Source organism: Pongo abelii, chromosome 4, assembly GCF_028885655.2.
Source record: "Pongo abelii isolate AG06213 chromosome 4, NHGRI_mPonAbe1-v2.0_pri, whole genome shotgun sequence".
In the NCBI taxonomy this organism is placed as follows: Eukaryota; Metazoa; Chordata; class Mammalia; order Primates; family Hominidae; genus Pongo; species Pongo abelii.
The window spans coordinates 151,398,955-151,413,344 of NC_071989.2; the positions used below are offsets into that span (position 1 = coordinate 151,398,955).

General features: G+C 40.1%; 1 protein-coding gene across 11 annotated transcripts in view; it reads left to right on the forward strand.

Annotated features, from left to right (window-relative positions):
• Positions 1-14,390, forward strand: part of ARHGAP26 (Rho GTPase activating protein 26) — a 462,069-nt gene that overhangs the window by 259,988 nt on the left and 187,691 nt on the right. For all 11 annotated transcript variants that reach the window (XM_009241146.4, XM_054556004.2, XM_054556006.2 and 8 more), the window contains exons 13-14: positions 7,122-7,187; positions 11,742-11,816. In XM_009241146.4, the coding sequence (XP_009239421.1) occupies positions 7,122-7,187; positions 11,742-11,816 (141 nt within the window). The remainder of the gene's footprint in view (positions 1-7,121; positions 7,188-11,741; positions 11,817-14,390) is intronic.

Sequence of the window (14,390 nt, forward strand, 5' to 3'; positions counted from 1 at the left end):
ACAATACTTGTGTTTTCCAGGGGCTCTCTTGACCCTCAGGCCTCAGGCCCTTCTTGACCCTCATTTAGGTGGCCGAGTTAGTGTAATATGGAGAAGCCCTCCTCTCAGCCCCAGCTTCACACCACATGCAGCTCAATGATGATAATGCCTTGATGGACAAAATGCAGGAGGTCTAAAAGTGTCCAGGAAAACCTAAATTTGCTTTTGTCTCCTATGTTTCATGGCTTGGCTTGTGCCACTTTTGTTCTTCCTTTTTCTTGGGCCCATTCTTGGGCTTTGCTGCTAGGTGGCATGTCTGTATTGATGCAGGAAGGAAGGAAGTGGTTAGATCAGCCTATTCATTTCTTTATTTAACCTTTATATCATCACAAAAAAATGAGAAAGCGGAGGACCAAAAGGTTAAAAGAACTCATCTACTCTCAGAGGGTTTATATCAGTTGAGATATACCTAATGTTAAATGATGAGTTAATGGGTGCAGCACACCAGCATGGCACATGTATACATATGTAACAAACCTGCACATTGTGCACATGTACCCTAAAACTTGAAGTGTAATAATAATAAAATAAAAAAAAAAAAGAAATTGAAAGGTCATTTTGACACACTGCCCCTCGGCAACTCTCTCTACCATTCATTTACTAATTTACCTATTCATGTATCCAAAATGAAAAATGACACATGCATGCACACACTTCCAATTCATATCCAGTGGTATAGTTGGTGGTGAAAGATAGAGCTGTAGTAGCCAGTGAAGTAAATATACCTGGACCATTGCCCTCATGAATAAGTATTCTAATTTGGTAGACATTTTTCACAGAATCACACATATCAGTGTAAACTTGCAGTGGTGCATCATAGTCTGAAAGAAAGGTTGATGGTCCTGTATCTGAGTGCACAATGGGGGCTTTAACCTAGATGGGAAGGTCTGGGTGAGTTTCTTGAGGAAGGGACACTTGAGGGTAATGTGAGTTGGGAGCCAAAGGGCTCCCATGTGAAATCCACAGTCTGTGCTGGGAAGAAAGCATGGTTAGTTGAATGTTCTTGAAAGACAGCCAGTGTGGCTAGGTGCTCAGAGCTGGCACAGTGGCCCCCGAAGAAGCTGGAGGGCCAGGCAGGGCCCCGTCACACAGAGCTTTGTGAGCAAGTAAGGATTGGGGTTATTCTCCCAAGGGCAGTGAGGTGCTGTAGGGAGGTGATATGCTCTGATTTTGTCAAGACCGTGGGGGCTGCAATGCAGAGGGCAGACAGGAACAAGAAGTATAAGAAGACCAGCCAGGAGGTTAATTCAGTCATCCTGGCAACAGATGATTGAGATAGGGACCAGGATGGTGATGATGATGATGGAGAAATTGGACAAAATTGAGAGGCATTAGAAGACACAATTGAAGGACTTGGTAATAATTTGGATATGGGAGGTAAGAAGTAGGAGTGGTGCCAAGGGTGATACTTGTGATTTTGTTATAATTTTCCCACCACCTACACACCTCTTTTTTTTTTTTTTTTTTTTTTAATAGCTGGGAGGAGCCAGTGAAAAGTATCTCAGGTGAGGTCCCAGAAGCTTCAGGGCATGGCGTTGACCTTATGGTTGTATAGCAGTGGCAGTTATGCTAAAATCCATGTCTGTCTCCCTGGCCCACCAGCCTCCTCCTTTTATTTATTTTTATTTTTTGAGACAGAGTCTTGCCCAGGCTGGAGTGCAGTGGCTCAATTTCGGCTTACTGCTCTCTCTGCCTCTTGGGTTCAAGCAATTCAAGCCTCCTCCTTTTAGATAAGAAAATCATTTGATTATACCTTATAGTTGTTCTTTTAATCCCTTTGCAGTAAGACAGCTAGTCTCTGGATGTAACCTGCCTCCCTCCTCCCAGGGTTCATATCCTCGGCATGATAGCCCAAGGCATCCTCTTCCCGCTTCTGTGGTTTTCCCTAAGATTCTTCAAGGTTACTGAGCATAAACCCACCTCTCCTGTGTTCACATGTTCTCCAGAGAACTTGGAGAAAATGGACTTTGCTACCCTAGCGTGCTGCCTTCTCTGAAAGGAGACAAAGCAACAAGGCTTCAAAAGTTGAAATGAAAGTTAAGAGGATGGCACATTTCTAACCTGGGAGGCCAACCTGGATATTTGGTGCAAGCTCTGCCAGCATTCATGATGAGACAACTGTTTGGGCTGCCTCGTGTGTACACTGAGCAGAGCTGAACCTGAGGCTGAGGGAGGGAAGTAAACCAGCCGAAGCCTCAACTGCAGGATGGTGGATGTTGGGCCTGGGAGACACAGGTCCTGCGACAACTCATCGCAAGTCAAATTAAGGGACTAATGCAAGCCTAGTAGATATTTAATGAGAGATTATTGTTGGAGATTATAGGGATACAGAAATTGCTAATAAATCCCTGACCTTTTCTGAGCCTTGGCTCAGTGAAAGAGCTGAATCACCTGCTTGAGGGGATTAAGGACAGCCGCCTCCATCTGGCGGGCCACTCAGACTTTTTCTGTCATTAGCAAACGCAGCTTGGTGGTGATAGTGTTCTAAACCTTCTAGTGGGAATTTGCTTTTCAGACTAGGAGATCTCAATTAACTCAGATTATATCCCTACTGGGCAGAGATCAGGACTAATGATCTGGTTATGTGTGCACTGTAGTCCCTATCACATTATGGTACTTGGTCCATGATAAATAGTAAAACAGTTGTTAATTATTAGTAATCTAATCATGATGTCAGCAGGAAACTCAAGTTGATGAGAGTAGAAATCAAGCTGTTTGTGTGTGTGCATGCATGCACATGTGTGTGTGTGAAAGAGAAGAGACAAAGAGAGATGGGGGTCCCCAGGCAGTGGGCAATGTGATAATTTACACTAGTTCCAGTTTAGAGGTTTAGAGCAGTGGTTGCTAACCTATATTTCTTGAATTCCTTGTTGGAGAAACTGTTGTTTGAAAGAGATTCCATTTCTTAACACAGTATTATCTGTTTATAGGCTGTAAATAATTATCATCAACATGCAATTTTAATACATTAGAGGCTAACAGAGTTATCTTGAGCTCATAATGTTTGACTTTGCAATATGTAAATATCATATCCATTTGAACTTAGACAACTAAGATAAACTGAGAAATACCGGATTACACATGTCATGTGTAAGACCTTTATGTGTAACATCTGTGTAAGACTTAATTCCAAGAAAAGGAGTTTGCTGGTTTCAAACAAATTGGAGAATCTCTAACGTTGGGAAAACCAAAGGAGGAACATTTACTCAGATTGAATGTGGAGGTTTTGCTTTGCCATTTCCCAAAAGAAGTAATTGTAGTAGTGGGTAAAATTTTGATTATTTTCTGGATGTATTTGGAAGGGTCCATTTTATTCTTTTCCATTAAATATTACTTACCTAGAAGAGGATGCACTTCCTACAGTGCCACACACACACACAAAAAGGTTCAATGACTGATTTGCCTCTAGAGGGTTATGTCCACTAATTGGGCTGATGGCTTTACATGCATGTATCTTCTGACTACTGGGGTCATCACTGTCAGATGCTAGGTTCTTTCTAATTTTTCAAAACTTTTATCAATGTTCAGAGGGTAAAGAAATAGCCTTTGTCTAGGGCAGAAGTTCATCAATGCCTAGAAGAAGACCATGTTCACAAGCCTACTCTTAAAACATCCTAGTTCAGAATCAATGTCTGCAGCTCCCCATAGCACTGAGCAAAATGGCAATTCTTTCTCTCCCAGACTTCTTTGATTCTCATTCCTATGAAAAGATGATCTTAAGCACCTTTCAAAAGAAGAACTAAAAGGCTTCACCTGACTATGGAATCGTAGTTATAAACATTTTGGGAAACTCCTTTAGCACAAAACGTAATTCCCCATCTGACAAATGCTTTCCAGTAGGCTCTATTGTGACTACTGTATAAAGGAATGAAAATCCTCCCTGCACATGAAAAGATTCCCAACATGATTAGTCATTAGGGAAATACAAGTCAAAACCACAATGAGATACCTCTTGACACCCACTAGGATGGCTATAATAAAAAAGACAATAACAAATGTTGGCAAGGATTAGGAGAAATTGGAACCCTCATACATTGCGGGTAGGAATGAAAACTGGTGCAGCTGCTTAGAAAACAGTTTGGCAGTTCCTTAAAAAGTTAAGCATGGAGTCATTCTGTGACCCAGCGATGCCACTCCTAGGTGTATACTCAAAAGAAATGAAAATACCAGTTCACACACAGACTTGTACACAGATGTTCATAGTAACATTATTCACAACAGCCAAAAAGTGGCAACGGCCCAAATATCTATCAGCCGATGAATGGATACATAAAATATGATATATCTGGACCATGGAATATTATTTAATCATAAAAAGAAATGAAGTACTGATGCTACAACATGGCTAAGGCTTGAAAACATTGTGTTAAGTAAAAGGAGCTAGACATAAAAGACCACATAGTGTATGATTCCCATTTATGTGAGGTGTTCAGAACAGGCAAATCCATAGAAAAGGAATTCTCCCCACAGCTGGGAGAAGGGAAGAAATGGCTAATGTGTATGGGTTTTTGGGGTAGGGAGGAGGGCAAAAATGTTCTGGAGTTAGATAATAGTGATTAATACACAGCTTTGTAAATACTCTAGAAATTGCTGAATTGTATACTTAAAATGGGTAAACTTATGGTATATGAATTATATACCAATAAAGCTGTTATTTTAAAAAAAATCCTCCCCTGGATTCCAACAGGTATTTAGCCTCTGTATTATAGGTTGTTATTAAATTTGAAAAATGCCTGCTGCATGAGTTGAGTTTTATTTGGAAGAATTATTTTGATTTGGCTTTCAGCCTGTAATCAGAATCTTGAGATGCCATAATTTGCAGAGCAAATACTTTATTTATACTGGGAAAAACAAGGGATTGAGTTAATAGGCTCCTTACCATTTTAAGGGAATAAAAAGAATGGTGTATATAGCAAATAATCTCCAGGGAGAAAAACATTGTTTTTCTGTTTCTTTTCTGGTACTTTACTTACTATCCTAGAGGCTGAGTGTATTTGTAATAAGCATCACTAAGCAATAAGTATGCATGTAAGTATAGGAACTATTAATATTTCAGTTTGGGAAGAGTTGTTTTAGGAATTAGCATTCCTTTTTAGTTTAATTTTGAGAATTCTCGGTGATTAAAAAATGTTTTAAAATCTTCAGCACAATTCACAATTGCAGAAACATGGAACCAGCCCAAATGCCTATCAGTCAACAAGTGGATAAAGAAACTGTGGTATATATATATGATGGATTACTACTCAGCTATAAAAAGGAATGATTAATGGCATTTGCTGCTACCTGGATGAGACTGGAGACTATTATTCTAAGTGAAGTAACTCAGGAATGGAAAACCAAACATTGTATGTTCTCACTCATAAGTGGGAGCTAAGCTATGAGGATGCGAAGGCATAAGAATGACACAATGGACTTTGGGGACACGGGGGAAAGGATGGGAAGGGGGTGAGGGATAAAAGCCTACAAATAGGGTGCTGTGTATACTGCTTGGGTGATAGGTGCATCAGAATCTCACAAGTCACCACTAAAGAACTTACCCATGTAGGCCAGGTGCGGTGGCTCACGCCTGTAATCCCAGCACTTTGGGAGGCTGAGGCGGGTGGATCACCTGAGGTCAGGTGGCCAACCACCTGGCCAACATGGTGAAACTCCCATCTCTACTAAAAATACAAAACTTAGCCGAATGTGGTGGTGGGTGCCTGTAATCCTAGCTACTAGAGAAGCTGAGGCGGGAGACTCGCTTGAACCCAGGAGGCGAAGGTTGCAGCGAGCCAAGATCATGCCACTGCACTCCAGCTTGAGTGACAGAGTAAGACTTTGTCTCAAACAAAAAAAAAAAAAAAAAAAAAAGAACTTACCCATGTAACCAAACACCACCTGTTCTCCAATAACCTATGGAAATAAAAAAATAAAATGTTCATTTTATCTAAGTTTACCCATATATGCTAAGAATTAAAGAAAGATTCATTTTGGATTAGATCCAAGGTGAGTTCAGGTTCTGCTCACTTCTCAAATATTACAAGTTTATTACTTTCCCTGAGATGACCGCAAATCATCTATAAATACTTGCTTTTCTACTTTCTGCCATTTTCTTTTCCACTCTGACCATTAAGTGGTAGACTATCTTGACCCACTGTCCTAAGAAGGTCAAAGATGAACCCATTCTTAAAGATTATCACTGGGTAACCAAAACATGGGGGTGAATTTTAGGGAATTTCCAGCCTTGTTGTCAGGTTAGAAGTTTCCAGCCTTGTGTGGTTCTCTGCTGTGGAAGAAGTTGCTGCTGTTGATCATTTATTTTCTGGGTGAGAACCCTGTCACCACTTGCTCATTTCCCCCTAGAGGATGGCCCCACTGCCTTCATGCTGCTTCCTTAGGTAGTGTCTTTGTTCTTGGCTGTTTTAATTTTCCTCTGAATCATTTTTCTTCTTTTCTTCTTTGTTCTATTTTTCCTTTCTTCTAGTCACCTGAGCAGGATTATACTTAACTCAGGGCCACATTTAAGGCAGTTTGATGGTATGGGCTCTAGAGCAAGTCTCCATGTATTGGCTCTGCATCTTTGGTCAAGATACTTAGTTTTACCAGGCTTCAGTTTCTTCATCTGTAATATGGGCTAATGATAATGTCAACCTGGAGGACTTACTGGGATCAAGTGAGAAAATCTATTTTAAGCACTTACCCAACATTTATAGACCACTTAATTTGTGCTTTTTGAAGGAGACCGCAATTAGTTCTACAGCTTCTGTTAATAGCAGAGCAATGTAAAGGTACCTATCACCTTATGCTGCAGTTTCTTCACCTGTAAATTGAAGATAATTTTACAGGTTACTACAACTTGAGGTTACTATGAGAACTAAATGAGATAATACATGCAAAGCACTTAAAACCATACCTAGCATATGGAAAGCTCTCAATCAATACCAGCTATTATTATTATTATGTTATTCCTGTACTGTTATTGGGAAAAATTAAAAGGATATGTGACCACAGCATGAGATTGATTCATCCTGGTTTGGTTAAACCCTATCCTGAGGTTGATTTCCATGGCTAGCAACTTGACTACCCTTCTCTTGCTCTTTCAGCTGCGCAGTTGGACAGCATTGGCTTCAGCATAATCAGGAAATGCATCCATGCTGTGGAAACCAGAGGTAAAGTGGTTTAACAGATGGCATTGTTCTCATAGAAGGTCACGCATCTGGTGAGGAGTCAGACCTGCTACCTGCTGTTTCCTGACTTTAAGTGACTCATTAGCTCCCCAAGTGCCATTGTCAGTGGATTTCCACAAGTCCTGTTGGTCTCAAGCAGGAGGTCCTAACTGATTTTGTGTCACCAACTTCTTTGGCTGATCAGAAGAATGTGTTAAATATCTAAAATACATATGATTATATAAACCAGTTACTGAAATTCAATTTTTAAAATATTAAAAAACACAGGGTATCATGATATATGTGTTTCTTTGTTAACACTTTATAAGTGATAGTGGTGGGTCTGATAGCCCACATAATTTGGGAGCAGTGATATTTCAAGATATCCATAATAATTGTAATGTATTATGAAAATATCTGTGATTTCTGACCAAGTTGCAGGTACCACTAATGGTCCTGTGATTTGTTGCTTACATCCATAAAGGAAGGAAATGCTTAATGTCAGTTATAGGTTAGTGAAGATAAAGATGTAATTGTTTTCCTGTGTAAGTTCACAGACACCCTGAATTTTCTCTGGCAGACATCTTAGGGTCTGTGAACCCAAGATGCTCTGGGGAGCTAGTCCCTGGGGACCACCCAGGTAGAGAAAAGGGGTCAGGCCCATGTTCACATTGATCTTTCCCAGGTCTGTGGGAGCAGGACATTAAGATCAAGGAGGCTGGTTCATCCTGATGGTCTCCATCCCTTCTTCAGAGACAGCCACAAAGGAGATTCCTCAGTCCCAGCAGTTTGAAGCTTTGAGTTTGCTGGTCTGTTGTACCTCTGAGAAAAGCTATTAACCATCTTTCCACTGGATTTGATTTGAACCATTGTCAGAAATATGAATCTTATTTACTCTACAGCCGCTCAGCCTACCAGCTCTTTTTAAGCAGTGGAAAGAAATTCTCTCTTTTGAAGCAGGATTCATAACTCTTACCAGTTGAGAAATATACACTTTTTTTTTCATAAGGACTGTGAGGCATTAAGTAGAGGGAAGAGAGAGAATTTAAAAACCTACCCTTATGTATACTGTCAAAAGATATTTTTTCTAAAACAGTTGTAATGTATGGAAATATTTTTTAAAATGTTCAGTTATTTCTCCTGTACCTCTCTTAAATAAAGAGTTAAGGCAGCTTGTAAAGGTATGTAAGATATATCCAGAGAGTATAAAGTAGAAGTAGGTGACATTTCTGGGAATTGGTCTTGAGGAAATAAGGATATGGGCCAGATTGAGCCATAAGGATGTTTACGCAGTGGCGATGTTAAGGTACAAAATCAGAAACTGGCCAAATGTCTCAAAAATGGGTTGAATCAACAATGGTACATCTGTGTAGTTAAAAACTATGAATCACTAACAATGCAATGGAAATACATTTTTTGACCTATGGCTTTTTTTTTTTTTTTTTTTTTTTGAGACAGAGTCTCTTTCTGTCCCCAGGCTGGAGTGCAGTAACGCAATCTTGGCTCACTGCAACCTCCGACTCCCTGGTTCAAGGGATTCTTCTGCCTCAGCCTCCTGAGTAGCTGGGATTACAGGCACACACCACCACGTCCAGCTAATTTTTGTATGTTTAATAGAGACGGGGTTTCACCATGTTGGCCAGGATGGTCTCAATCTCCTGACCTCGTGATCCACCCACCTCATTCTCCCAAAGTGCTGGGATTACAGACATACGGCATTTTAAAAATTATTTATAATACATGAGAAATGCAAGTTACAGAGCAGCTGCTCAGTATGAGCCCGTTCTGGGAGCAGTGGGGAGAGGAGCTGTCGTATTGCACAGGTTTCATTGTGTTCTCAGTGGCTCTCTGCTGATTTTTACTGTTTCCCTTTGACTCATCTATTTACCTTAACTGTAGTTGCTAAGTTTTTTTGAAGTGTTCATTACTAAGGTAATTTTTCTTTTTTCTTTTTCTTTTGGGATGGAGTCTTGCTCTGTTGTTAGGCTGGAGTGCAGTGGCTCAATCTCTACTCACTGCAACCTTGGCCTCACAGGTTCAAGCGATTCTCCTACCTCAGCCTCCTGAGTAACTGGCATTACAGGCACCTGCCACCATGCCCAGCTAATTTTTGTACTTTTAGTAGAGATGGTTTTACCACATTGGCCAGGCTGGTCTTCAACTCCTGACCTCAAGTGATCTGCCCACCTTGGCCTCCCAAAGTGCTGGGATTACAGGCATGAGCCACTGTGCACGGCCTGATTTTCAACAGGAGTTTTAATTTTTTTTTTTTTAATTTAAAAGAAAAGACCGAGAATAAAATGTATAGGGTTTAAAGGTAGAGGCACAAAAATGGAGCCAAAAGCGAGTCTAAAAAAAAAAAAAATTCTCTTTCCCTAGTAAAGTTCATATACTTGCTTGAGCTGGGCCACCTGTTCATCTCTCAGTCTTCAGCAGCCAAAATCAAGAGAGAAACCTAATCATTTAAAACTGTTCACAGAGTCTGTAGTAAATGCAAACTGGTAGCTCAGGAGGACAACTTTTTCTGATGTAAAACTACAAAATAAGTACAATAAGTAGGAGAAGAAGAGGTGTACAAGTTCCTCTTCCCCCTCTAAAATGAAAATGGAAATGATGTAATTTAACTTCTAAGAAAGTCTTCATTGAGCACAAAGAAGAAATAAGGACAGTATGAGTTAGGTGCCATTTTAGCGTAAATAGTTGAAAAAAGTGGGTATCTCCCGATTGCAGTGTGTGTATGTGCATACGTATTTATGGTGACCAGAGATGAACAGACTTCCCATACTCTCTGGGATTTGACAATTGTCCAGTGGGAGGTGGGATTGTGTAAAGTCCTGGGAAAGCACAAGGATAGAAGAAGTAGAGACACTTAAGACTTTTCAAGCCCACAAGCTGACATGTTACTGAATCAAGTTTCTGCCACTGAGTAACTTGGGACCCATCACTTAGTTTTTGAAGTTTTTGACCAGGGGCTCCTAGTCCGTGAATCACGCAGAATGATGTACATGATTTTACAGGTCCTTTTTAGCTGTAAAATCCTATCATTCCAGACCACTTGTTTTTATTCATTAGTTCCATGTCTACATAGGTCTTGTTGAAAGTACTGCAGAATTGGTCCTTTCCCGAATTTCTTCCGGAAGATTGTGTTTTGGCCCCCAAGTATTTTATACTGGCCTTGATGGAGTATAAACTCAGTGTTTTGTTTATTACCATGTACCATATACTGATCCAGGGGCTGAGGATATAATGCTGAACAGGACACGATTACTGTTTACATTCTATTGAGAATGTAACGGAAAAAACAAGTAAAGAATCAAATAACAAAGATAATTTCAGATATTGTTAACTGCTATAAAGAAAGAAAACAGGGTAAGGGAATGACCAGTAGTGTTGATTGTGGATTGCTTTAGATTGAAGCGGTTTTATTTAAGCTGAGATCTGAATGATGAAAAGCTCTGGGAGAAGAGCAGTCCAGGTAGAGGAAACAGCTGGAGCAAAGGCTATGAGGTAGGACCATGAGCTTGGCATGTTGAGGTGACAGGAAGGCCAATGAGTGGAGCAGAATGCATGTGGTCAATGATGCAATCAGAGGTAGTCAGTGCTCAATAGTATAGGCCTTATAGGCCATTGTAAGTAGTTTTGATTATGGTCTAAGTGCAATGGGAATCTATTGGAGGGTTTTAAGAGAAGAGGTGGTGTGAACTAATTTGTGCTTTAGACAATTCACTTTGGCTACTGGTTGAAGAATGGACATCAGAGGAATAAAATAGGAAGCTGGAGCTCTATTACTTGAGAGGGGTCAGATATGATGGGCCTGGAACTAACAGGAGAAAAATCATTTCAAGTCACCTGGTCTAAATTGCCTTCTTTTGTAAGTGGTACAGTGGTGATCTAATCCATGTATTTAAATGAACAGAAACACTGCAGTGGGTTAGTTTTTGATTCTTTGTTTAAATGTTTAATTTAAAAGTAAACCCTTACTAGTCTAATTATACAGTTCCTTGGGTTGAAATAAAGGTGGTCTTTTTTGATAAAGAATATTTATATTATAAATGAATGGATCTTCTAATTTCTCAGTCTTGGCTAACATTCCTTAAAATTAAAAACGTTCTTACACCTCCATATTTTCATTTTATATGTAAAAATAGATTATAAAGTGTCTTTTTCTGTTGTATGAATTTTTAATCATGTCATTTTTGGCATTTTAATTTTAAAAATTGGTTAAATATGACATATTTAAAAGTGTACATTTTGCATCTTTTAGAACTCTTCAGATGCTGCCTTTGGCAAGAGAAAGGAAAGCTTCTTTCGCCTCTGATGACTGAACTAACATGAGGGCTGAAGTGTGCAGCACATCCGTGAAATCCTAGACAGCTGTACCAAATCCCACTCCTTTGCTAGGAGCTGAGCTGAGTGACAGGGGACTTTAATTAGAGCAGCTCTTAGGAGGACTGAGAAAATGGAAAAAAAAAAAAAAAAAGAAGTGCATTTGGCTGGATTGGCCTGACTTGCGTTCTGACGTGCCTCTAATTAAATCATCACTGTTTCTTTCCTCAGGGATCAACGAGCAAGGGCTGTATCGAATTGTGGGGGTCAACTCCAGAGTGCAGAAGTTGCTGAGTGTCCTGATGGGTGAGTGCCGCAGTGGCTCTGCTAGGCAGGTCCCTGGGTGGGGGGCCCACTCTGAAAAGTCACCAGGTCTGTGAGTAGATACAGCCTGCGGCAAAGGAATCAGGGTGTCCATGAGCTGTCACCTAGAAGTCATCTGCCCCATCGGTCAGTTGTCATGGCTTCAGACACTTCTGGGAAAGGTTCTGAGTAGGACTGGACAAAATAAAAAATGCCAGGGCCCAGACACCACACCCTCTCTGTCTGCAGGCTCAGTGCTCTGGTCCAAGTGGCACTCGGTCACTCATGTGACCGCCACACCCTACTCTGTCTTTAATAGCTTATGACTCCCTCCGTTCTCTTTTGGGACAGGTATTTAGTGGGACACACCCAATGCCCAAGGAAAGGCATCATTCTGGGCTCCAGAGGACCTCAGAGTTCATGTTCCTGATACTGAGCAGGTGTCATGTAACTCTCAGATAAAATGTATATAAGCTGATAAATCTTCTGATCCTCTTTGCTTCTAGATTTCAGCTGAATACCTGTCACTTGAGCAGCAGAACCTCCTTTGCCACTGGCTGATATATATACAAAAGCACTGTCTCCAAATGTGCAGTATTTGAATCAAAAGCCCATGAGTCCATGAGCCAAATTTGCTTAGGCTGCAGATTTCCTGTATTTTTAGATATGAGTGCAGCCAGCCTCCATGAGTCACATGGATCTAAATGGCAAACAGATCAGATTTCACAGAGGCTGTTATTCCTCCGCATGGAAGCCCTGGCTTGTAGAGATGGACTGTCACTTGGGGTACCCAGCTCAGTGTTTTGGACAGGGACAGTTCTTGTGTTAGTATTTGTAATTTCTTTTGCCATCCCACTTTCTGAAAATAGCTTTCTTATGTAAAGAACTCTCTTCTCTCATGTTGGCCAGAATGACTGTCTTTACCTCTTTTTGAGAGAGTCGTTCACTTCTTGTAGCCAAAACCCTATTGTATGCTAGTTAGAGTGAGATCTGTTGTTTGAAGCTATGATTACTTGCGAGGTACTCTAGCAATGAGTATCTGGGTTTTTTTGGTTAAGATTTGAAATATGGTTAGTTTTTGTAAAAATTAAACTTTTCATTTTGAGATAATTGTAGATTTACATCCGGTTGTAAGAAAAATATAGAGATCCTGTATACCGCTTACCCAGTCTCCTCTAAAGGTAACATCTTGCAAAACACAATTTTAATATCACAACCAAAATATTGGCATTAATTTAGTCAAGATGCAGAACATTTCCATCACTAAAAGGATTCCTTGTGTGTACAAACACATACCACACTTCCCACCTTGCACCCTGTGTCTAACCCCTGGCAATCAGTAATCTGTTCTCTATTTCTATAATTTTGTCATTTCAAGATTATTATTTAAATGGAATTATACAATACAGAACCTTTTGGGATTGGCATTGTTTTTCAATCAGTGTAATGTTCTCAAGATTTATTTTTGCTGTTCCATGTATTAATAGTTCTTTTTTATTGCTGAGTAATATTCCATTGTATGGATGTACTGCACTTTGTGGAACCATTCATTTATTGAAGGGCATCTGAGTTGTTTCCAGTTTGGGGCAATTATGATAAAGCTTCTATAAATTTTCATATGTAGTTTCTGTGTGAGCATATGTTTGTTCCTCTGGGATAAATGTCCGAGTGTGCAATTGCTGGGTTGTATGGTGATAGGGTTAATTTTTGAGAAATTCTAATATAAGGAAGAATTAAGAGTCTAATAGGTGTCAATCCTTAGTTTTTCATTTCTGACCAGAGCTGCAAACATTTGTGGGGTGTCTGCTGCTTAGAACGGATGTCAGGTGCTAGAGATTAAATTTTAGAAAGAACTGTTCCTTTTCTGTAAGGAGTCCTGATAGGGTGAAATATGTGTGTATATGAAAGCTGTAATGTAAAGTATGATATTCATGCTTAATCTCTGCAGGGTCTAGACGACTGAGTAGTGTAGTGAAAGAGAGAGTAGAAGAATAATTCCAATTCAGGAAGTATTCTGAACAAAGGGTCTATGGTGGCTACAGCGAAGGGTATTGATTCTATGATTATTATTTTAATATTTCTGAAAGACTTACTTGAGGCTGGGACAGGAGAGTTTTAAAGCTGAATAGCTAAGGTGGTCTTTTTTGTTGAGGAACTTGAATATTGAGCCAAGGTGTTTGGGGTTTTTTCTATAGGAAGTAAGAAACTATTAAAAGTTCTCAATAGTGGGATTATATCCATTATGATGCTTTTGCACACAAAAGTTTCAAGAAGACAAATTCAGAATAGTTTACAAGGAAAAAAAAAGCATTTATTTGATCACATAACTGGTAAATCCAAGACAGAAGCATGGCAGAGTCAGGGATGCCAATGATGTCTTTACTTTTGCGAGATCCTTTGCCCCTTCCTTCTTCTGGCTTCTCATGTTCTCTGACCTCTTCTGGGCTTGGTGTGGCTTTGTTCTCTGTGGGAGTGTCCCAGACAGGTTCAGCCTCTGCAGTCCTTGGAGCCTGTGGTCACTGAGAAGAGAGTGCCTTTCTTGACCGTGTTGGCAGAAGGCTCCAACGAGGACTTTGC